Source organism: Ceratosolen solmsi, unplaced genomic scaffold, assembly GCF_000503995.2.
Source record: "Ceratosolen solmsi marchali unplaced genomic scaffold, CerSol_1.0 scaffold5, whole genome shotgun sequence".
NCBI classification, from domain to species: Eukaryota; Metazoa; Arthropoda; class Insecta; order Hymenoptera; family Agaonidae; genus Ceratosolen; species Ceratosolen solmsi.
The window spans coordinates 639,181-667,070 of record NW_011948454.1 but is presented as its reverse complement, the minus strand read 5'-3'; the positions used below and the strand labels follow the sequence as shown (position 1 = coordinate 667,070).

The 27,890-nt window shown below is 20.6% G+C and overlaps 2 protein-coding genes across 3 annotated transcripts; one reads left to right on the top strand and one right to left on the bottom strand.

Annotated features, from left to right (window-relative positions):
* LOC105366741 (myb-like protein D) lies at positions 1 to 27,184 on the bottom strand. The gene is given in 6 exon segments (XM_011505280.1): positions 1 to 178; positions 181 to 314; positions 562 to 1,201; positions 1,308 to 1,438; positions 8,098 to 8,586; positions 27,116 to 27,184. Coding segments are annotated over 6 exon segments (1,512 nt in total). The 5' UTR covers positions 27,136 to 27,184; the 3' UTR covers positions 1 to 80.
* Positions 11,735 to 25,604, top strand: LOC105366732 (sarcomere length short). Of its 2 annotated transcripts, XM_011505269.1 has the most exons (10): positions 11,740 to 12,103; positions 13,394 to 13,612; positions 17,249 to 17,417; positions 17,644 to 17,922; positions 19,220 to 19,542; positions 21,094 to 21,337; positions 21,900 to 22,107; positions 23,899 to 24,205; positions 25,441 to 25,506; positions 25,579 to 25,604. In XM_011505269.1, exons 2-10 carry the CDS (start codon positions 13,442 to 13,444, stop codon positions 25,588 to 25,590), a joined length of 1,779 nt encoding a protein of 592 aa, XP_011503571.1. In that variant the 5' UTR covers positions 11,740 to 12,103; positions 13,394 to 13,441; the 3' UTR covers positions 25,591 to 25,604. The 2 variants fall into 2 exon arrangements, with proteins under 2 accessions (XP_011503572.1, XP_011503571.1); XM_011505270.1 differs by lacking the exons at positions 25,441 to 25,506; positions 25,579 to 25,604 and adding an exon at positions 24,697 to 24,868 and having other exon boundaries at positions 11,735 to 12,103.
* Positions 27,185 to 27,890: the final 706 nt, after the last annotated feature.

The following is a 27,890-nucleotide window of genomic DNA, read 5'->3' as shown; positions in this document are numbered from 1 at the left end:
TGTTGTTTTATTTTATTTAAAGGTTAATTTTAAAGAATTCAGAATAAAACATTTTATACAGTTAAGAGGTTGGTACGTTGTTACTGAACTTTTGCATTTCGGATTACTGCTGGAAGTTTCTGTTCATCTTGGAGAATAGATTTTGTTATAACTCTGTCATACAATTGTGAAATATGGTTTTATCATTAAGAGCTAAATTTTTCCATTCATTTTCAAGCTCGTTTAAAATAACATTTCTCATAGTATTCATTTCAATTTTTGATATAGTATCATCTTCACTATTCCATTGCTTCCACAGAGATTTTGCTTCATCACTACAAAATGAATTAAGTTGAAATGAATTAATTATAATTTAATCAATTTATAATCATTCAATTTTTTAATTTAAACTTTTATGAAATATGATTTTTTTAATTATATCTTTCATATAGCACAACAATGCAAGTAATGTGATCATATTTTAATTATCCACATTATCAAAGCTGTATAATTTCAATTGAATACATAATTTAAAATAAAATATGCTTAAATTATTATTTGACATGTTTACAATAAGCTAACCTGTAGAACATGGAATTACATAATTTTACTCTATTTTCATTTAGCATTTTTCTAGTTTCAATCATATTTAATCCAAACTGCCTTGTATCATTATCTATCTTAAGATCACGATTTTCATAAAGTATTTTATTTTTTCGAAGAATCAGCTCATTTCTCATTTCTCGCAATCTGAGTGCCTCACTCCAACACTGTTTAACAGTGAAAATATGCTCTCTCCTATGTAGATCTATAATCTTACATTTTAAATCATTGTATTGTAAATAATTAAACATTTGTTTAGATATATCAGCGCTAATACTACAATCCGAATATTTTTGCTGCAGTGTTTCATTTTGATCACAATTCAAATAAGTATTTATTTGATTTTTATTTAACAGATTATCATCGGGAAACATAAATTTATTTACTGTTTCAGACTTAGTATCCAATTTATCTAATAATAGTTGATTGGAGATTAATAAATCTTCTGAATTATCAAAGAATTCTTTATTAGGATTCATTATAAATTCTTTTTCTTTATTATAATCAATTTCATTCTGATGTACATTATTAATATTATTTATGTCAATCGTGTTATTTGAGTTATAACTATAGTTTGACTTATTTGATTGTTCATTTGATAATAGAGTTGGCTTATCTTCTATATTAATGTATATAGGAATAAGTTATTATTAATTATGTTAAAATTTTGATTATTTATAGTAAAAATATTATTACAAAAAAATTCTTATTTTTAAATATTATACCTGATGTTTTTGATATTTTTAATAAATCACTACAATCTTGAAATAAGTCTATATTTTCTTTATCCATTTCATGATCATTCTCAAATGAAATTCTTTCTAAAGATGGATCAGTTGAAGAAATCAGATTATAACTGAAAATTTATAAAGTGGTTTTAAAATTTTGTATCTAAAGATATAATAATCACATAAATATATGTTGATATATAATTATATTTTTATTTATGCTGCTATTCATTTAATTAGTTATATCATCGTTGAATTAGTCAATTATTTAAAATAATTGTCCTATTGTTTTATTAATCTTATATGATAAATTTATGGTCGAAGACAAAATGTTCAATTAAAAATGTGGTTAATTAATAAGAGTATAGTTATTTAATAAAGTTATTATTTATAAGATCATTAAGAAAGCCTTTAACGAATAAGATTGTTATTAATACTATAATGTGAATATTTATGTGACATTTAAAAGAGTATGTTTCTCTATTTAAAATTATCTTTACAAAGTAATTCTCTTAATACTTTTTATAATTTAACTAAAATATAAATAATTAATTTTATAAAAAAAGCTACCAAACAATATATATAAACTTAATATGTAACGAAAAAGAAAATAAAATTCACTATCTTTTTAATTAGCTAATTTAATTTTAGATAGTTAAAACATTTCATATATTTAAATAATAAAAGTTATTAATTAAATAACATAATCGAGTAGATTAAATATAAAAATACATTAATATAATAATTTTTTGATAAAAGTAATTAAGAAAAAACAACTAATATAAAATTAATTGAAAATCAATTTAATAGATCTTTTTATTATTTATACACTAAATTATGTTAATGTTAAATTCGAATTATATTTATTTTTATATAAGTTTTTAAGCCATATAGGTTAAAGAAATAAAAAACTAATATAGAATATAAAAAGAAATTTAGTAATAATAAAAGTTAATTGTATTGTATCTGAAATTAACCTATATTCTGAGTTATTGTAGCCGAGAATGCAAAATAAAATAATATTTGGATTTTTCAACAATAGTTTACCTGAAATTAGTGTTGTATTGGCATTTATTTGAAATTCATTGAAGGGTCAGAAACTAAATCATATCGTGTCGAATGGAAAATCGAGCAATGGCACAGAATAAATACATACAATTGTGTTTTTTAATTATAAAAAAAAAATATGAGATGCGTTAAAAGAGCTGTAGAAAATGAATAAGTGATATAATAAGCACAATATTAGTAAAGGTGCTTAAATTTTCTATATAGTTTTGTAATATTATTGTCGGCACATAATGCATAAAATACAGTTTCCATTACAAAATTCTGAGAATTTTTAATTAGATTACTTAATTTAGGAATCGTAAATACTTTCAATTGTAAATTGAATTTATAAATCAATTTTTTAATTTTGACAATTTAATTTCAAATGGAATATTTTTTATTCTATATAAAATATTATATTATTTCATTATTTCTATGTAACAAATTATAAATTTTAAATTCGATTTAAATTATTTAGTATTGGAATATTCTCAATTTTATCAACTTTTATTCATTTCAAATTTCTAATTGATGCTTATATTATAAAATAATTGATTGTTACAAGTATGAGCTTCTAATGCAGAACTTTTTCAGTATGTATTTAATTAATATCAATATTTAATCAAATTGAAATTAAATATAACTAATCAATATTTCAATTACCTTGAATCTTCAGTTTATATATAGTTATTAATTTAATTAAGTCTTATTTTTATTTTTTAAGTAATGACCAAATAATTTAAAATACTCTAATGCATAATAAAACAAAAAACTTTAATTATTTATAAATTAAGAACAACCACAAAACTTAAAGAATATTATCATAATTTTGTCGGCTATAATAGAATTTTTTAGAAATTTTTTAATATTTACCAATGTCAATATATAATCATAAATAATATATAGATTTCTATTTACATAGATAATTCATAAATTTCTAAAATATAATCACTATTATAATATACACATTGCTTCTGTAGCAATAAAAAAATTTACCTATATATTTTTTTCATATTTGGTATCATTACGATACTCTTACTTTATATTTGATTCTAGTACTTGATTTTTCCTTCAGAACGAAATTTTGAAACGAAACTGCATATTATAACCAATCATCGTTAAGTTTTCACTGCACAATATTCGATAAATAATATTTTATATTAATATGTAATTTACATATCGTATTATTCTTATGCAGTATTTTAAATATAAGATTTCATATTTCAATTAATCAAAAATAAATATTCTACCAATATCAATATTAAATTTCCCATTAAAAAGTAATATAATACTTATAGATTTTGTTGGAATTTCCAACAGTCTATAATTAAATTGCAAAAAATTGCGAAATTTAAAAAATAGTTCATTGTGTAGAAAGCAACAACAAATATTTCTGTCAAATATTCTACGATACATAATCATATTTATTTATTATATACTATAGATAATTTTAATTATCCATCTTACAAATATTTTACGAATTGTAATAATGTTTTATTGCTATTTTATCAAAGTTTTTTATATTATCATTTATGTTATCTCATATAATTAATACAAAATTGTATTCATTATAATGATATTTTTGATTTTCTTTATGGTATGAGATGTCAAAAATATTATATACGAAATACATTTTTAAAATATTCCTATTTCAAGTACAGAAAAATTTTTCAAACAACTAAATAGCAAAATATCAAATTAATAGAAAATTCATGAGTACATTCAAAAAGATACAATGCTCTAAAGATATAAAAACAATGTTTTTTAATTTTGAACATATAAATTGAATGATTTTCTATGTACAATATTTATAATATTCAGAATAGATCCACAAAAATATAAATTTGTTAAATATATTAAATATATATAAAAACCCATAAATATATTTATTTAATACATATATGAACTTATTAATAATAGTTCGTCCGTATAAAAACGCTAAAATTATGATATACTTTAATGTTTCAAAAATCAAAATCTTTTAATAATAAATACTTGTTATTCAATTGTCTTTTTCTAAGAAAATTTATTGCAATATAATATAATTTATTTATTATAAACAACTTGTATAATTTAAAAATAGTTTACTGCTTTTAAAATTACCTTGTAAGTCGTTAAATCAAAATATTGTAATAATTACTTTTATTGTATATACAACATAATAAAGTTCAAAATATAATTCCACGTAAAATATATTTGAATAGAAATTGAAAAAACTACAACTAATTCATTTTCATAAATCATTTGCTTTCAAATATTGTATAATATACAAATCAAGAAAATTATTATCAATTTAAATTAACATTAGAAAATATCAACTAGTAGAAATAATCAATTAAATTTATTAATAGAATAATATGAAAACAATGTATTGTTAAAATTAATTCGGATTATTGGATTATTGATTATTCAAAACAGAAAAATTAATTTAGAGAATGTAAAATTAATCGTTACCAGTTTGACACTAATAAAATTCTTCCACATCTCAGATCGATTTTGGGACTTGATAAACTACATTTTTTATCAAATGCAAGACTACTGTAAACTACTGTAAATACTCGAATTTATCTACTAATTCAATAGTTGAGTTGTAATAAAAAATTTATTTGGTAGCTATATATATATAGATAGATAGATATACAAATACATGATTATTTAAAAAATTAAGTGTTACAACTTTTATAAATTTTATTATATATTTAATACTTTAATAATATCAAAATTAAAGAATTTCAGTTACTGGAATGAACTTATTAACCTATAATACTGCAAGAATGTAATTTCTCAAATAAATACAGAGAACTACAGAAATTCTAATGTTATCGGTAATAGTATGAAATGCATTATTATACTATATACGTATATATATATATATGTTTTAATTATTCTTTTTTTTTTAAGAACTAATTAGTACCACAAAACATAATCCGATAAATAAATCACCTCATTTATAATGTGATCATTCGAACAAATCGCGCAACATAATATTTATGCAGAAGTAGATCATCTATATATAACTATTAAAATGTTGTTTAAATTATTACATAGAACTACACTAGCTTTTATTTGAAAATACCGAAACAGGGACCAATTAAACTAATTCTAATTACATATTCTTATTATATTATCATATATCATAGTTTTCATTTTCTATGTAATCAATATCTATTGGATGGATAAGATTATTTTTATTTTTAAATATTTTCTAAATTATTTCTATCCAAATAATTAAAAAAATATGTCAACTACAATTTCATTAATTCAATGAATTATAGAAAAAATGATACTGTATATTTATCAATCCTATTCATCGTATTTTATTGTTTTATGAAGAAATCTGAATATTTTATTTTATATTTAGAAACTTATCCTTAAATAAAATTAATTATATATACATAATATTTATCAGTTATAAATTCCACTAGACAAAATAAAAAACTCTAATATTCGTTATTAAAAAGGTAAAATTAATCAAATTTCTATATAATTTTTAAAAAGAAACCACTTAGAAAAACTTTGACATATATCAAATTTTCACTAATTTACTAAAAAGTCACAATTGTATAATATTCTTTTTCCTTTGTGGAAATCATAAATTAATTTGTTCAGTACTCAAATGTTTTTTTCATAATATTAATTCAATAATATTAATTGAATATAAGAACAGGTTTAATATCATTACGATAAATTTGTAGAAACCTAAAAATTGTTTTTTTTTACTTTAGATATTCAAAAGTTTATTTTTCTTAGGATTTTAGAATAAACTTAACCATAGCATATCGTTTTTCATTTTTATAAGTTCTTTAATGCATTTTGTGTACATACTGACGTTCATACTTACAGGATTTTCTTATTATCTGTATTATTATAATTGAATAAATTATTGAAAAACTTAATTTTTTAATTGCACACGTAATATTTTTACTGAAATCTCAATAATTTATAAATTATTGCTAAATAAAGCCCATATTCAATGCATGATTAAGTAATTATTTATCCTAGCAAAAGGTACATTTTGTATATATTTAGCATTTAAAATATCGATTTCTATTACTAACACAAACAAAAATAAATATTATAAATAATAAAATAAAAATATAATATGTATTGTGTGTGTGCGTGTAAAGTGCATTATATTGCAGTTAACAAAAATCTACTAGTTTATACCGTGTACGTTGTACATGAAAATCTATTGAATAATTTAAATATATGTAATTAGAGAGTACTCAATGATGTAATGTATATGATTCATTCATCATTGAAAAGTATAGAAATATGATGATTTAATCATTTTAGCTCCGCTGCTATAAAGACGTTTTTAGAGTTAAAATCCTAAGAATAAAACTATTATAAAAACTATTATATTTATAATAAATGATAATACTTGAATACTATAATACATAAAACTATTTTTACTTCGATCATTATTTTTACTTCGCGTGAAATAGTATTTAGACATGATTCAATCTAATAATTACATCTTTCTACCTGTGAAAGGTCGCGTAAATTATCCAATGGTATGAATTATTGACAATTACCTATTTGTTCAAAATTTTGATACAAAGTCAAACAAATAAGTCTCCAACTTTTTTATATGAAAAATTTTTTCTAACTTGAAAAATTCTATTTTTTTTATTCATGAGAATTAAATTTACATGTATTTTTGCTTGTAAACCTCATGGAATTTGACCAGTCAAAAAGTAAGCTCTATCATTTTCTTCACAGTTTCGTAACAATTCATTACATTCATTATAATGAAAAGTTAGAACATTATCATAGAATTTCTATATGAATTGATTAATATGATAAACAAAATAACGCATTGTATATTCATCTAAATTCGAGATAAAAATATTTTCATTAGTATATCAGAGACTGTTAACAACATTTATTCGTAAACTTTGGTTATGAGAAATAAAAATATATAATATTCTTATATTTTAAAAACGATTATTAAAAGAAAAAAGACTTATTTAGATATAAAAATAATATTGTTCAGATTACATATACGATGGATCTATACGCTTTAAAGCCTCATTTTTTTATATTATATTTTGAATTTTTTGTATAATATAGACACACACCCACACAAATACACACGCACATACATACATATATTTATAAACTTTGAATCAAATTTAAAATGTAAGACGAAAACAATTTTTAGTGTACAATTTACATAAATGTTGAAAATGATTATTATTTTACACATAATTTAATACTTTTAATATTGAAATTGGGGCATTGCTTATTTTTCATAATAAAATCGAAAGTTGGGTTTAATCCTTAGTTAGTGATTTCAGATGTAATTTATTTTTCGTGACTGAATAAGTTTATCTAAGCTTTTATTATTTTAATAAATAATTTTTAATTTAGAAGTAACTTATGAGCAAAAATCAGTTCATATTTGCATACGTATCCGGTAAGTGAATAATAAGAATTATGAAATTAATAAAATTCTTTCTTAATAAAATCAAATAATTTCACACTAGATCCATTTGAAACACTTAAAAAATATATATCGTAAAATTCTGTATGTTCTGTCTATTCTGTATGTTTTAATATTATTAATAAGAATTAATAAATGATATGCATATTGATTGGATTTTATTGTATTAGTCGTATTAGTTTTTAGAACAATATAAAATATTTTGCAACAGTGATAATAATAAATTTTTATTATAATAATATAATATTTATTTTATATACACTAAAAAAATATTATATATAAATATATTACCTATTTTTACTCATAGATTGGGCTTTATCGTCCCTGTTACGAAAACGTAAATGTTCAAGGTTCTTATTAATATCATTAAGACTGATTGGACAGGATCTTAATTTTCGACTGATGTTAGGATAATAAAGACTATGCTCTGCCTTTTGTTCCAAAAGTTTATGTCGAAATATTTTAAGTGAAAAATCTTCATTTTTTTTACTTTTTATTTGTTTCTGTTGTTCAAGTTCATATTTATAAAGATCTGTTTCTTTCATTAGTAACTGCTTCAGATTTTCACGTCGCGTTTGTAATTTTTCTATCGCCTGTATTTTCTCTAATGAATCAATATATGATTTGGGGTCTCGAATTGTCCAAGAATTAAATTGTTTAGCTGCAACAGTTTCTCGTTCAAAATAACGTGCTGCTCGTATATAGTAATCCTTCTTCAGAAATTCTTCATGACGCTTTTGTGCCATCAATTGATAATTTTGCTCTAGAGGTTTATAAGGCCTGAAATGGTAATTTAAATCGAATTAAAGTAATTAGGATTAAATTTTATTTTGAAATTTAAAATATCTATTTAATTTAAAAATTAATTTATAATTTCTATTCAATTAATAAAGTTAATTAACATATTTTAAATGTGATGTGTTACTTTAAAAGTACAGAATGTTAATATTTATTTTTAATATATATTTCTACAATAGAATAAAGAGAAATTACTTATAAATGATGATTGATATGATTAATTCTATAAGAGCTCTATCGAGTTTCTTGTAAAATAGGCTAGAGTAAAAACAAAATGAAGTATATAATTGCACAGTTAATTTAAAATTACTTATACAAAAAAAAATTATATATATTCGACAAAGAAAAATTAATTGATTTTAGTTTTGATAAAATTGACCTGTTTCAATATTTTCATTTTATCTTATAATAACCTTAAATAGGCCAAACACCAAAATGTCTAGTTTATGGTATTGAAATATAACTTTCCTGCACCTAAATTCTTAGCTATGTAATTAATATGTCGTAAATCCATTTTTAAAGTCTTTAATCACTACTTTTAGTATATCAAATTATTAATTATTCATAACAATTCTTTCATACATTTATGATTAACATTGTTGCATAAAATTAAAAAATCATTTGGTGTCAACATATCATGCATATAATATTGATACATTGTATATAACGTATAATACCAACAAAATAGTGGACTAATACGAGTATTATTTATTGCTATTAATACCAGGCAACATAATCAACATTTGCTTAGTGTACGTAGGTTCATAGTTCAATATTGAATTGTAAACGAATTAATACTATGTAAAAAATATAATATAAACTATATACATTTTAGTTTTAAAGCACAATCTGCCTAATACGCTAAATATTTGAATTTAAACCTCAAAAACATGAAATTTTTATGAAAAAAATTATAGTTTTTATACATTGAAAATTAATTTGATACATTAAATTTTTTTTAGATAAATTTTAATCTGTATTTTAAAATTAATTTTGCCTGGAATTAATTTGAAAAAAACTTATTTGAAGTATTTTACATTTTAAAACTAAATCATTATTTTATTTTAAATTATCTGCAGCATAATGTATCTTTACATTCCATGTACCCGAGTCAGTCACTAGTAATTCATTCTAATTTATTATAAATCATCAATTTCTCATTAATTGACACACGTTATTTATTAAGTCATCTGAAGTTTTTATTAAAAATTGTAAGAGTTGGTTTTACGTATTTTTTAATTAATTATCTATCCATACATGAGATTCTACGTATAAGTTCAATTAATAGATTATCTACTACAATTATTTTCTGTATATTCGAATATTTATATTACAGCTTATTTTTGTAGGATATTAAACTTACTCTATTATATTTATACATTTGCTGTTTTTTGTAAAGATTTTATATCGTGAGCTTATGACACTGTTAGCTGATCATTATTTCAAATTAGTACAATATATTGAGATTGATACTAAATAAATTATTTCATTTCATTATATATAATTTCATGTATGCAGTTTAATAAAAAATATGAATTACTTAAATATTTTTATGTCTGAATATTTGTTTTAAAAATAGGTAAATAGATAAATAATATTTTTATTTACTTTATAAAATAATACTATATTATTCCACCCTGTGAAAATATAATTCTTTGAAAAAATAACAATTGTTTTTAAACAAAATATATTTATAGATGGAAATTCATTTATTAATGTAAATTTCTTTTAAATTTTCATCTTGGCTCCTATGATCATTTATATATTTGCAAGCAGATTATTTACTATTAAATCAACAATGTTGAACATTTTTATAGGAACTATATAATATGCACGAAAAACATTTTTTTAAACAAAATCCATGCAATATTAATTTAGAACTGTTCAACTCTTTCAATTGCTTTCTTATAAATTCTTATTGTAAATTTATCACTTTTAATTATTCAGCTCGATAAATAGTTATTTAGACATTCATTACCATACCATTGATAGAAAAAATTTGTTTCAAACGACAAATATAGTAAATTCGAATTATATTATTATCATATGGTTCCCAATACAGAAGGTACAGTTATATGTACGGGTTAATTTATAAGTCATATATTATCGAATAAATTAATCAAAACAAATTCTATAAATGAATAATATTTTTATGAGTATAAATGAAATAACTTATATAACTGTGTCATTGATACAATATTAATGATTAAACTTTATATTTTTATTGAGGTAATATGTTTATTTGTTTTATTTGTTATTCTTGGTATATTTGTAATATACTGAAAGTATAATTGAATCTAGGGATATGTATACTTTATTAGGAAACAATAACAATATTAAATCTAACGAAATCTAAGATCTAATCTTTTTGAAAAGTACGCGAATTCAAATACATAAACAAAAATCTTTTTATAGTACATATGAAAAATACCATGCTTTAGCAAATATAAATACAAGTCTAGAGAATATGAAAAATGAAAAATGAATATTAGTCTACATTAAATATGTCACTACCGATTAAATAATGTTCATATGAAAGATGACATTTGCAAGTTTTTGCTATTATAAATTATTAGATGCAATTATTAGATTTTTCTAATTAATTTATGATGCTCAAATATATAATATATTTATAAGAACAATGATATTAATTTTTAAAAATTAATTTTCAAATAAATTATACAAAATACAAAAATAACAAATTTTATAATGTAATAAATAGATTTGCAGATTCCCTTTATAAATATAATATAGTACCAAAAAGTAAATATTAGAATAAAAAATTTAAATAGTTGTCAATTAAATATATATGAATAATATAATAAATTATTATACACTTAGATGGACACTATATTTTTGAATATAATGTAATTATTAAATAGGTACTAATTTTTTAGATAATAATAGAGTTTAATTTAAAATTATATATTTATTAGGAAAAAATATATTGTAAACAAATTTTATTCGAAAGAATGCTTAAGGAAGGAAAGAGGCTTTGCTATTTTGGTACTTTTTATATGTGACGTCACGATATTCCTAAAATAAATCTTTTGCGTCGTGAAGAACCACGGCGTATGAAATTCAACCAACAATGAAACTGCTTTCTCTTATTTCTTTAGCCACAAAAATTTGACATTTGTACATTTCGGTTACAAAAAATGCTTTGAAAATTTTTCAAAAATTCATTGAAATAAAAATATTGATCATTTCTATGCGATAAATTTTTTTATTCATTCTGAGACTTGTGACAAGAAAATCGGAGCAATTATTTAGGTCATGAATATCACCCACACCCCTAATATCTATCCCACTCTCAATAATTGAACTTTTCGTCGTCCAGGAGCACGAGTGCTGAGTTGTCTACGCACTTGTACAGTCAGATTCATACGGATTGAGATATTACCCAAAAACAAAAAAGTAAGATGCATAGTAATAGCGATTTATTTGCTTTTGTGTAGTGCTAATTAAGAATAATAAGTGTAGTGCAGCTGCCATCCATGTATGCATATATATTTTCAAATTCTCAGTTTATTTCTATACATATTCGTAATTAGTAAGAACATTTAATAAATTTAATACAAATATATCTATACAATTACATTTATTGATATTTATCGAAAGCAGAATACTGTATATTTATTCAAAACTGAACAAAATTTCTATCGATTAAAATAAATAATTTTATAAAGAAATTATTGAAGTACTTTTTAACTACGAAAAAAATTTGTTATGTGATAATTGAAGTTTTTTATTAATATTAATGGATTGTTAAATTAAATAATTAATGTATAATACATTAAAAAAGCCTTGCATTTACAGATATAGATACTTATAAAGAAATATTTAAAAAACGAATTCATCCATAAGATATAAAAAGATTCAGAAAACATTTATTAAAAAATAAATATGTATCATAAAATTGATTTTTTATGGAAAAAATTTTTGTAATTTGCAAAGAAATTGATACGGTAGTTATAAAAATATATTATTTGGATTTAAGGAATACTTAACTCATATAATTCTGTAAAATTTCATTTCTATTTCTTTTTTTTAATAAAAAACAACACGAATATAAATACGATAAAAGATTGCTTTTAAAACTATAATAATAACAATAATTACACTAAACTGTATTTAAATTCTTTTAATTTTATTAATATCCATAATGTTAACACTACATAATATAAATTCATATTTTTTACTGAAAAATTTACGATCAAAATGTTACCACTAATTGTTTTCGTACAAATTGTCCTTGATATTTTATAAGAAAAACCTAATATAACGTAGCATACAATAGCGAATAGATGAATTTCTAATGTTAAACAAAATTTTTGTATCATTAGTCAACTTCACACAAAAAAAATATATACACAGAATTCATATAAACATTCGATAATATTTTTGAAAAAAACATTTGTTGTCTCTGAAAATATTTAACAGTAATAACAATCAAATAAAATCTGCATTTTTTTTTAATTGAAAAAATATCATACATATATGTAATAAAACAAAAAATCTTATTTAACTGAAGAAACTAGACATAAATGAATTATGCAGTTTATTTATTCTTTAAATAAAATATTTATTGTTATCTTTCAAGTATATAAATTGAAACTTAAAAATTAAATTTTTATTATATTTATATTCTATTAATGCTAATATTGATTAATATAAAATATCGAAATTCTAAGTTATAAGTTTACTGCTGTATTATAATAATAAATATTTTCACATCATTTATGTTTAATTAAATAATAACAAAAACATTTTCTTTTTATTATTAAAGGTAATCTGTAGATAACAAAAATTACAAAGAAAATTAAATCAGATAATAATGCCTGGTACAGATGGTCAAAAACCTCAACGAACAACATTTAGGCCACCCTGGGTAAAAGATGGACCTCCACCAATACCATTACCCACTACGCCATGGAATTTAAACTCGCAAAAAGACTCGAAAGATGTGGTGGATAATACACAAGCTTTTACAAAGGTTACGCTTAACGTAATAATTACTTTATTAAGCTTCTATTTACAATTTATTTAAAAATAATAAAATTTTATTAAATTGATTGAATAGATTGTTAAATACGTATTCAAATTTCTATTTGTTACAAATGTTTCAATCAGGCAGCTTATAATTTTCTACAAGCATAAATAATGTGAAATTTATTGAAATAAAAAAGTTTATTATATATTTATCATAATTTAAAACATTGCAAATAGTATTCATTAATCACTAAATATAAATAACTACAATTTTAATTACATAATTAATAGTTAAACCAAAATTAAAATTTTTTAAAAATATTTTAATATTCAGATATAACATTAAATGTTTTTAAGTTAATAAATGGAATAATAAAAATAATTTTTATATTAATGCAGTGAATAAATTTATGTTAATAAATAAATGGATAAATTAAATATAAAGATAAAAAAAAATAATGTTCTTATTTATTAAATTATAGCCAAACTTTTTAAATATAATGCATGAATAATTATTTATTCTATAATAGCAATACATTTATATGTACAAAATAATTAATATAAATTAATGAAATTTTATTAAATTTCAAAGTCTAAAAATATTAAAATTTAAATTTAAATTAAAAATTCTTAAAGTCTATATATCCAGTCATTCAAAAAAGATAAATAATTCTAATCCATTGATATATAGATTTTCTATTTGATGCTTTAATTTTGAATTAAAATATAATTAGAAAACTTAAATATTCCTTACAATGTTTTCTTCTGTGTAGTATCATAATTATTTTTTTTTCAAAATTAATTTAATTTATATTATTTATTTATATAAATTGTCAAATTAATTAGTAATATCAGTAAAATTAAGTAATGATAAATAATGCTATAAATCCAATGGAAATAAACTTATATAACCTTCAATAAAACTAAAAGAATTTAAATAATGTTTTGAATACATTAATATATCAGTGTGTAAATAATGCATTAACTAGTTTGAATTTGGAATTTTTAGTTTATAGATCTATGGATAAATCCATTAGGATGTATATAAATTATTAATAATAGAAGATTTTATAAGTAATTATTACACAATATACAAATTTCATAAATAATTTTGAAAACGTAAAAATTTAAATAAAAATACTAACTATAAACTATTTCTATAATAATATATAACTATATAACTATAATAATAAATAAATAAAGTAATTATATTAATTTATAATTTAATAATTTAATCATTAGTACATAATTTTGATACATAAAATTTTTAAAAGACAATTAAATTATTATACTAGAATTAATAATTTCATAGTTATGATATTTAATAAAAATATTAAGCTAATAAAATCAAATCAAAATCAGTTTTTAAATTTAAATATTTTTTTATTTTTTTCTATTACACATGATTGAATCAATTATAATAATAAAAAGTACGATTTATATTTATATGAAATTTCTAAATAGTTAAGTGAATAATTAATTATTTAGTAAAGAAAAGGGTTCTATAGATAGTACTATATATAGTTAAATATATAAATCTTTGGCATACAATTATTTAGAGATGCTTTCATCTATTTCAAATATTAGATAAGCACATTAAGGCTTCCACAGTTTATTGAAATATAACGCGGAAATGTAAACATTTCATAATTACGGCTCGTTTTCATAATTACGGCCATTAAATAAAATAATTTATTTGAATATTCATGCTAATTATTATTAATATTTATGCTAATAATTATTCGTTCAATTACCAACAAAACACAAAATTATAGGTGTAATTTAATTAAACTCAATACTTATACATGTATTAATTATTGATAAAAATGATTTTAAAAAATTTACTGAAGGTAAAAGTTATTGTTACAATGAATCTTGGATAGTTTAGTAAAATTGAAGAATGCAAATATTTAAAGACGAATAACTCAAAATATCTAAATGATTATAAAATTAATACAAACAGTAAAAGTGATAAAAATAACGCGTAACGCTAGGTAAAAGTTAAATTTAAAAGAAGCTTATGTATCTATTCATCTATTTGAAAATAAACTCTTGGTTCTTATTTAACTTTAATATAGTTTTCAGAATAGGTAATTCGATGTCAAAAATTAATAGTAAATCAAAACTTGATAATTTTTTAATAAATTAGCAAATTGTAATTAATTAAAAAGATAGAGAAACTATTTTATTATTAATTTATTAAATTTAGACCGTTTATATTTTGTTTATATTATGTTTGATATTTTTTAAAAGTACTAAACATCTTATTTTAAAATTTGTTACTATTTTTATGTCAAACGAAATCGTTAAATATACATAGAGAATAATTATTAATACAATTAATGATTTCTAATTTTAAATACTTGGTACTTCAACTTCTAGATTGATGTATACAGTCCATTATATAATTTTTCAAATTTACAGTTTTATGCTTAGGTATTAAATAAACGATTCGAAATCATATTTAACGTTAGTTTCTTAATATTGTTGATAGATCTTATTTAAATATAAGATAACTATGTAATTTATATTTACAGAGGTGATATAAAAATATTTTTTTAAATCTAACTATGTAATCCTAAATGTATATGTATATCGTTCATAAAATAATACTTAATGCATTACTATGGGAAGACTTCCAAAAGAAAATCAATTTAATCTATAAAAAACCTTTATATTATAAGAGTTTTTATGTTTATTAATTCCTTTTTATCAAAGTGCCAATGAATTCAAGTAATTACATGAAAATCTGAATCGTCCTATATTATAGATCAAAAAAGTAAAAACCTATTCTATCCAATTTATATATTTTGTAACCTATAATGTATAGATTGGCTTTCTCGTTTCTTGCTATTATATGCATATGTAAGCAAAATAAATAAAATAAACTATTTTGGTATTTGGCAGAACATAATAATATGAAATTAGCTTCATTAATGATATTCATAAGAATACATCTTATGAATCACATTTTGAAGAGATTGCGATAAAATGATTTCAAATCTTTGCAAAACCCATCATACTTTAAAATGAAACTTATAAAAAAAATTTATAAATAAGGATTTCATTTAGCATTCTGTCATTGGCAATCTGTAATTCATAAAGTTGTAAAAAAGTATTGTACTAATTTATTTAACAGTGGTAGTACAAAATTATCTAGTATATCAATTTTAACTATAATTATTTATCGATATATATTATTGTCACACAGGTCAATAGTGGTTCATACATTCAATATTGGTTTGATGTTTTGCCAATAGCTAATAAAAATATTGATGGTAATAATCATTTTAATTTTTAGTTAAATCGTTTGTCCTGGAATTGGATTGGGAATTAGACTGCGAGTAAGAATTATTAAAAAAATTATGCATTTTATTAAAATTAAAATATATTCCAATTGTGGCGTATATTAGAAGTAAATGATTTATATTAAAAGTACGAAATTAACGAGGCTATATAAAAATCATAATGTTATAATATAATGTTATAAAATAAACAAAAGGGTAACCGTTTTACTTTATATATGTACTATAGATAAATGACAATGTTTACTAGATAATGTATACCAGAATAGATGAATTTAAAGTTCATAAAACAAAATTAATATTAATCAAATAAAATAATAAGAAAAATTAATATTTTTCGTTTACAGCCGAAAGGCGGTAAAAATACAGATCAATCACTGAAATTAGCTCATTCGAAAGTTCAAGAAAATGGCGGAGTAGAGACAAATTCGCGACCGCATCTTGAACGTCAATTGCATTTGGAAGAATCTAAATGTCATAGCGAAAAAACTCTTCCCAAGAGTGAGAATACAATTGGTAGGTTTATTTTTCTACTTGAATATTTTGGATATGTGTATAAGTTTCAAATATTTTATAAACAGTAATAGTAAACTTAGATCAATTTGAATACAGTAAAAAGTATTGTTGAGCTTATCAATATTTATTTGTATGATATTATTTTAAAAATAGAAATATTCTGTTTAAAAAAATATAATAGCATTATATAAGGATACCTAACATTTATTAAATAATGAATAAGTAGGAGCAGCAACAATTTTGAGAGCAAATTTAACACCGCCTCCGCCACCTAGGCCTCCACCACCTCCTTTGTCAAGGACAATTTTGAAAGATATAAAGCCTTTAACTAAAAAACAACAAAAAACTATAGAAATGCTTAAGTCGAGACCGAGAAAACGTCCGGATTGGGCTTGTATGATGAAAGAGGTAGAAAGTGGCAAGAAACTACGTCACGTCATTTGTAACGATAGAAGTGCACCCCTAATTGAAAGAGTCATTACTAAAGTTACGGCTGATCCAGAAGGTAGACACAAGCAATACTTATTATTAATATAACTTTTATATTGTAAAGTGTATTGCAAACAAAATTATATGAAACAAAATTTTTTACAATTTTAGTCTTAGTATTATAATAATTTATTTGATATTTGGATACTTTATATTAAGCGAATACACTTAAATATTGAATAAATCCTACACCTCTAACGTTCTCATCATATCTCTGTACGTAACTTATATAGAGAAATTGTATAAGATAAATTATATTATATCACAAATAGTTCTTGTATCCTAAGTGGTTTTTGTGTTAATAACATATGAAATATTCTAATTTTTTGTATATAAAAAATTTACTATACTACAACATTAATTAAAATTAACATAATACTTTGATATATTTCATGAAAAATAGTACTATTTAAAGTGTTTAAAATAATTCAACTTTGAGAACTATTTACAAGTAACCAAAAAGAAAATATGATAACTTATAAATTTAAACATTTTAGACATATCCTATCTTATAATAATATCTATTGATAACATAAATCTTCAATTAATTAAAGACTAGGCTTTTTGAGACAAAAAAAACGATAGATAAAATGTTTTGTATGCAATTTTATAATGAAGATGAATTAACTTTTTAAAATATATAAATATATTAATTTATAAATTTGATTTTTGTCTTACTTTATAATAATACTTTTTAAATTTGTAAGAGTTATAATAATAATAAGTTGATTTCCTTATTTGTAAAATAAATGTATATATCATGAAACGAATGTTTGTTCACACATTCGTCTACACGTGAATGTATATAAGTTTACATTTATTACTTTACTCTACTTTATAAAATTGATTTATTTAGAATTGTTGTAGAAACAATCATATGATATAATCATTTATTTTTAAAAAATTAGTATTTCTATTCCTATTTAAATTTTATATCAATGAAAAATCACTCTTCATTATAAACTATAGTCCACTTTTATGTATAAAATATTCTTTTGAATAATTTATCAAAGGTTAAATTTTTAATTTGTGCAACTTTCATAAATTAATTTAATTTTTTGTTTATGTATATTGAAAATCATTCTAACAGACAGAATATTTGGAATGATTATAAATTTCTAATTATTCAAGCAATTTACATTTAAGTTTTTGAATTAATGAAATATATTAAATAGTAATCACTTGTACTATATATACATACATAAATTAATTAATCTAATCTTATTTGTCAAAAACTTATATGTACAATTATTACACTTTCATAAAGTTATTATTTTACTACAATAAAGATAGAAATTATATCAATTTAACAGGAGATGCGCATTTTGTCTTTGACTCTGAAAAATTAAATGTGCACAATAAACTGCTTAAGCAAATTCAAGAAGGTGTTAAACTGAAAAGTGTAAAAACAAATGATAGATCAAAACCAGTATTAGAAGGTCTGAGAAAATTTCGTAGACAATTAACTATAGAAGAACAATTACAAAAAGCAGAGCATGCCCCAGTCGACGAAGTTGTACCTGATGAAATGGACGATATCGATGCTGTTCGTGATGATCTTCAGAGTACAAAACAAATGTTAGCATTGGAACTCAGAAATAAAGAAGCCTTGGAAAGAGAAAATAAGAGGCTGCAGGTAGTAATAATAATTATTATTATTATACATACATAATATTGTACATGTAGCACATGTATTTTTACATAGATTTCATAATATAGATATAATTTCACGCTACAATTATGAATAATTATCTTTATGAATTCTTTATATCCAAATAACTTCATGACAAAATTTTCAAAACAATATATAAAATTAATTTTTTTTAAATACTTCGAAATTATAATTTTAACATGTCATTATATTTGATAATACTATTAACTTAAGACTGTACATTCATTTTCATAATTTGAAAATCTTCTAAAATGTATTACCTAATATTTTTATATGAGTAATTAAACATAAGTATAGTCAATTAAAAAAAACATAATGTATAATTTCGATGCAACTCTAAATGTAGTATGAATCAATAAACCAATAAACAAAGGAATTATAATTATAATTGATGCATGTCAAACAAGAATTTCATATCTAAAATAATTTTAAGTAGAATTGACTAATAGATTAATGTCATTAACTACTATATAAAATATTTGTTGTCTTTAAATTATAAAATAATTTTTAATAATTTTATTAATATTCAAATTCAACTTTATTATTCTTAATATAAACGTATTTAAGAAATTATGTAACTTAATGATTTATGAAAATATACATGAAACTGTCATTTGAGTACCGAATTATTAATTGTTTTTATAATAAAATAATGTTTTTACGCTAAGTATTATTATATTTTGTAAATATTTTATTATACTTAAAATTAAATAGTTACAAGATTGATTAATTTGATTTTATACATATTTTTAATATTTAATTTCAAAAATAAGCTTTCGTACTTATATTTTTGAAACGATTATTAATTTTTTTTTACTGTTTATCTAAAATGTTAATTTTTTATTTTTACTAATATTTTATTTTATTAATAGATTATTCTGTGAAGATGAGATGGTAAAATTTAATGATGAATTATATTTACGCAAGAATACTAAATAAAGCCATTAAGTTTCAAATAATTTTAGCTTATGAACTTTTACTTCATTCATTCGTTAAATATATTTCCATTCCTACAGATTAAAAAATATTTATTATTAAAAATAAAAGTTGTGTTAATCATCTTATTTTTTCTTTTTCTTTATTCTTACATAGTTATTTATCTTATTTCTTATAAAATTATATATATTAGTTTATTACATACAAATGAATAGAACAACAGTATAAATATATCCGACCAATTAATTGAATATTATAAACATAAACTTCAATCCATTTTTTCCTAATATTATTTATAGACATTTTGTGTTATACATAATTCAAACGAAGTTTCCATGATTTTTTTGCAACTTATATTTTAAAGCAGGGCATTGACTTTAAATTAAATAATAAATCAATTTGTTTATTTAGAAACAAAATTATTTGTAAAAGTTCTTATAATTAATTACATAATTAATCATGTGAATAAAACAAATTAATTATAAAATATGTAAAGTAAATATTATCGGTTTAAATATATATAACAAACTAAAAAAGTTTAAAATGTTAATTTAAAATAAATACATTTTTCAATTATAGGCAAAGATTCTTAATCTTGAAGTGGAACTTGAACGTGAAAATTCCCAAAAATCTGTTAAGCAGAAAAAATTACAAGATCAAAAACTAACTGATTCATTAAAAAGAGAAGTTGAACAAGCAAGAAAAGATGCAGAGAGATTAGAAAAAAATTTTGCTAATATCGCTGAGGAAAAGGATAAAGCTAAAAATGAACTAGAAGAAATGAAAAGAATGTATGCTAATCTAGAAAAGCGCATGAAAGCCGGTAATGTTGTTTAATAGTAAATATTATACCATGTTGGACATTTAATTAATGTATAAATTAATTCATTTTAAACAAATAAATACAATTAAAAAAATTTTTTAATACGTTACAACTTTACTACTAACAATGCAATTTAAAATAATTGTAATTATATTAAATATTGAATATAAATTATTGTTAATGCTGTCAGTGTCATTAATATTTTTGGTAGCTGTAAGAGTATAACTACTAAATATATTATTTTGTACGATGAAATTAACATAATAATGTTCGTTTTTCTATTTATTACTTAATGTACAATAAGATGTCTGCAATAGATTTTATTTTTTATTTTTCCACATTAAAAGTTTATTTTAAATTACAAGTTTTAAAAAAGTGACATTTTAACAATTAATTTTTATTTACAAAAAAGTGATCCATTATTATAATTAAAATTAATTATTACGAATATCAATTGATACCTAAAATGAATTAAATAATAGTAATACTTTTACAAATTATGGTTCTTTCACTTTTTATTACTTATTAATTAATAGAGGAATAACCAAAAAGAATATTACAGGAATGGCCCTTGGAGGATGTCCAAGTGCTAAGGACATAGCCAAAATTGCTTCACAGAAAAGTATGGATAGACCAGAACATGATGAAAGTGAAACAAATGATAATGATACGTCGGAAGAAGAAAGTGAAGAAGATGATCCACAAATCGCAGAAGAAAAACGACAGCAAAAAGAAATTAAACAAATGAAAACAAAAATAAAAAACTTCAGGTTAGTATTTTTTGTTTTTAATGTTTTTATTTCGATTAAACAAAATTTTTTAAATTATTAAAACTGAATAATATATGAAAATAATGTTTAACAATATTTATTATTAAATTATGAATTTATAATTGAATGTGTATATTATAATAAAATAATAATATTAATAAATACCAAGCAGTCTCATAATGTTTGTTATAAATTTTAGCGCATATAAAATATTATATTCTTATATTTATAAATTTAGTATTTACAATTTACTATAATTAAAAAATGACGTATTAAAAGTGAGTTTTCATTTTTGTTAATAAGAAAAATATTTTCAATATTATAATTATCTAAATTATATAAATAACCATTTTTACTTATTTATAAATAAGAAAATTCAATATAATAATTCAAAATAATAAAATTTTATATTAAATTTTAAATAATAATCTAAAATAATAAAATTCAAAATAAAATTCAAAATACCAATAAACGTATAAGCTAAAATAAGATATAATATCCTTTCAAAATATAATTTTATTACCTTAACATCAAAAGCTATTCCTAGTGTGATAAGGATTTAATCACTTGTTTAAAAGTACTTTTTTGGTTGAGTAAAATCATTATTTTGTAAATATAATGTAAATATACAATGTAAATATAATCTTGATATAATGAAATTAATTACATCGCATAGAAATTGTTTATTTGAAACTTAGTTTATTTAGGTACCAAAGTAAGAATCTTCATCTGTATGATAATATGATGTAATAGTTGTAACATATCTGAACATTATACATAGAAATTGTAATTTTCAATTGAATATTGTTTTTCATATATAACTAGTAGATAACAGTAATATCGATTAGTATTTCCAAAGTTTTCAGAATTTTACATAAATATTTTTAATATTTTTATAAATTTCATTATGCATCACTTTATTAGCCCCTAAATGTAATAAATATTAACTATTAAATATTCAAGTTACAATTCTTTAATAGAGTACAATTCAATATATATTTAATATTTCATATTACTCTTTAATTATTTTCAACAAAAAATTTTAAATATACATTAAAATAAATCAGAACTTTATTAATAAAATGTATTCATAAATCTTCATTCAGTATTGGTTTTAATAAATTTGAATAGTGTTATTCAAAACATAAAACCAAAAACAAATATACAATATTTTACCATTATTTTACATTGCTTTCAATTTGTAATACTAATATTTATATTAATAATAATTAATATCTATTTATATCATGAAAAATATCTACAAAATCTATTAAATAATGTGAAAAATAGATTTTTCAAGTTTACAAAATTTAATATATTGTTGTGTTAAATTTAAAATAAAAATGAAATTAAACATAGTAATCTTTATTCATGCGTTCTAATAAAAACATTACAAGTAAATATTTATTAAAAACATTTTTTCAACTGATTAAATTAATTGTTAATTATATTCAAATAATTTATTATTTTTATTAACTAATTTTTAATTTGTATTATCTTATTTAAATATGCTAATTAATAGTAATTAATTTATTAATTAAAATACAATGAAAAATGTTTACTTAACATTGAGTTAAGTTTATTTATTATATTTGCAATAATTAAATATATAAAGGAATTAAAAAAACAAGGTTTTTATTCAAATTTCTTTATACTATATTAATACATAAAGTATACATATTGAATTTTTAATAAAACATGGTTATAACATTGATGTTATAAAAAATTAAATACTATTTTTTGAATTTTTAAAGATTTATATTATTTGTAAATATTTAATCTGTTATAAAGGGATAAAACAATGAACTCAAAGAAAGACAGACAAACTTTAAAAGAGCAAATTAAGCAACAATTAAAATTACTAAAAGAAGAAAAGAAAAAATATAAGTATTTACAAAGGGAAGTTGATAAAATGGCAAAACTAATGGGAGAAACAGAAGATGATGATGACAATTATGACAATAACGAGAAGAATGAGGAAGAAGATGAAAAAACAGAATCTGAAGAAGAATCTGAATCTGAAGACTCTGAAGAAGATGAATACTCAGACACGGATGATGAAGAAATACCATTAGATAAGCGCAAAAATAAATTACAAGTAAGTATTATAATATATTTTCAAAATATGTTAATTAGTGCTTTTAACATAAACAAAATTAAATTCTGATTTATTTAAATACTATTGATTTATATAAAGATATATCTTGATCTGTTTATATATAAATATACATTTTTATAAAAAATGAAACTTAAATAATTTGAATATGAAAATTAAAATATTAGTGTTGTTATAAATTTCTTATTAAAAATTGATAAAATTGTATTTAATTTATAGTATTACTAAATTAAATTATTTAATAAAGTTTTTATTTCATTTTAATTATATAATTTGTGAAGATTTTAAACTTTTTTAAAAATATTCCATTTTATTAATAACATTATTTTAAATGCTTTTACAAATCAATCAATTTTCAAAAATATTATATTAAAAAATTTTATACAAACTTATATCAATACCACATAAAAGTAATAATAAGTAATAATACTTTTGATATTAATCAAAAGCATAATTAAAATAAATTTATATAGGTTCGTATTAAATGGCATGAAGGAAGATTAACAGTTTTGAAAAAAGGAAATTACTTACTTAAAGCACAAGTTGATCGACTGAAGGATGATTTAGCAAAACAAAGAGAGGAAAGCATAATATTGCAAGAAGACTTAGACTCTGTTTTATCAGAATTAGGTTAAATTTAAACTAGATATATTAATTAACCCATGTAAGTTGGTATATAATACTCGAGATAATTTTAAATTATATTTATCAAAATTAAACGATTTGCTAATTCAATATATTAATAATTATACTATATTATTCATTGCACGTTATTATAGTAATAATTGTATAATACATCATTTTCAAGTTTTCGTACTTTGTTATTATGAAATCAAAATAAATGCGGTTAATGGTTAACTCAAAAATAATTAATAATGAATATATAAAAATATAAAATAATATATTAAAACTATTTTAAAATTTAACAGATTGTTTTTTTTAAGTTAAATGGTATTTGTATTTCTTAGAAATTATATATTAAAAATTTTGTTATAAATTGATCTAATTATTTTATTTAATTTGATTAAAATATATTTACCTAATTAATATTTTTGAATAAAAAATATTTTTTATAATCATAATTGAAAGCTACAACTATTTATGAAATGTTTAATGAAGTTTTAAAAAGTATATATACAGATTTGATCTTATATATCATAAAAAAATTATTTGAATTTTTGAAATATTCTACTAGATTAACAAAATATTTGTTATAGGATATATTTCTGGTACTCAAAAAAAGTCTAAAAAAAGTTTACATCAATTATATTAATATATTATCGGTAACAAGAATCAGAAATACTATTAAGATTATGTTAAATATATACAAAAATTTTAAAAATTTTTAATTTCAGGTTAGTATTTAAAAATTGTTTAACTTACATTTTATTTTATTCACTATTATTAAAAAAAAAAGAATAAATATAATAATCTTCAAAATCTTGTATTTGAAGAGAGATATATAAAAATCTGTTTATGTTAAAAATAATTTGTTTATGTGCAAAAAAGAATGCTCGGAAAAACACAATGATTATGTATTCGACCTATATACTGTTTGTATCAACTTAATAAAGTAATTGCATCATGTAGGATAAAGTCTTCTGCTTTATGTAAAATCGTATTTTGAAGATATGATTCAAAGTTACATCTTGTACATGGATAATATTTTATGTTTTAAAATAAATAAAATAATATTGTTTAAATTAGCATTTTGATGAATAATTGTATATCATAACCTACTAAAACACGCATAAAATAGCACATTTTTTTTATGTTAACGACGCTGTAAACCATAAGAATCATATTGGTTGACTTCTCGTTAATTCCTACATAAATCACCTTTTGAATATACGTTTCCTTGTAGTCAGACTTCTTTCCCTTCAGTTAGTGTCAAGATCCATAGTTAAATTATAAAATTCAATTAATTATTTAATTAATTAATTTAATTCATTTACATATATTTATGGTGCGCTTTTACATACTTCCAAATATGTGATATATATGTATTTGATAAATATTAGATATATTTATCAAATTTTTCTACTATCATACAGTATTGAAACAAACATACGTATATACCATACTTAACAATTTAGAGCACTGTTCATCCACAAGTCTTACGTAATTTAATAATATCAAACATGAAATATATGTTCAGATTTACCTTCATATACTATATTGATTTATAAAAAAACTCATAAGTGGAGATGATTACTAAAGATTTTATCATAAAAAAGATAACACATTATTAACACGTACAAAAGAGGTACAAAAGGTACATCAATCGAGAATTATAAAAAGAAGGAATGACTGTTACGAATATAACAATTAAATCATATATTTTCTTAACAAATAAATTATGCGATAGGTTAGATTTTCAAAAATATATTTATTCCAGGGAAGGAATATTTGATTTTGACGACTTCAAAAGAGAAGTTTTTTGTATGATTATGCAACCTAATATCACTGAGTCGCTGAAAGAACAAGCTTCATGATACATTCATACATTTTCCTCCTTACAACTTATTAGATTTATGCCGAAAAGGAATATTTTACTTTAATAACTTTAAAGGAGAAAAATTTCTTTGTGTGACTATGCACCCTAACAGTATTAAGAATCGTTGGAACAACTAATTTTCTATAAAATTAAATCAATTAAATCTATGTTTCTACATGCATTTTAAATTTTCCTTGTAGCCTTTTGCATTCAAAAGGATAGGCAAAAAGAACTAAATGCCTCTCTGTAGAAAACAACACATTTTTTTATTTAAAAATAAATGTTTACATACTAAAATATAATTGATTAATACCTCGAAAACTTTTGAATAGTTTAAAATATTACAGTACAAATTATCGATATGAAGAAGTTTTTAGTAGTTCTATTCTACTTACATTTTTTTCCAATTCTTCATTGCCCTTCCAATAGTTAGCTCGTTACTTGTTGGTCGTTAGTCGTTTATTAATCTCCTTTTTTCATATTTTATTCAATAAAATCAGTTTCGGTTTATTCAATAGTATTAGAATCAGCAAGTACGTAACAAGGTTTAAAATATTCTTTGACTCAAGGTGTCAATATTCATAAGTTCATCATATGATAATAGAAACAGTGATTTACAAAAATTGAAAATTTGTTAATTCAGTTTAATTTAGTCTTTATAATAGTGACAAATATACTGTATAATTATTGTCTTTATTCATTAAAATACTCATTGAAATTATAATATTTGTTATTCTATAGGCATTACAAAATATCGTCATCCTAGATCAACCCAATCAACTTTTTGCTCCAAAATTTATATAGTTGGTAATCATAATATTCAATTAAGAATTCTGCAAAAATACAAGCTGTTTATATTTCTAGACTACAATATTCCCAAATATCTTTTTAAAAATTATCGCCACCACCTATTTGGAAAAACAATTCGGTCACACAAGGATCAGTATCTTTTTATCAGTACAAGGACAACCATTCAACTAGCCGTTAACTGTTGTAAAAATGCAGCTATCTAGTAGTTTTATAAATGTTAGACGATATTCTGTACGATTCTTAGCATCTATTATTTGCGTTTTTCTATTCGGAAATGCTCACTATCGTAAACATATGATTATCAAAAAAAAATTTATTTACCTTTTCTAGAAGCATATAATGTCTAAATATATGTTTATT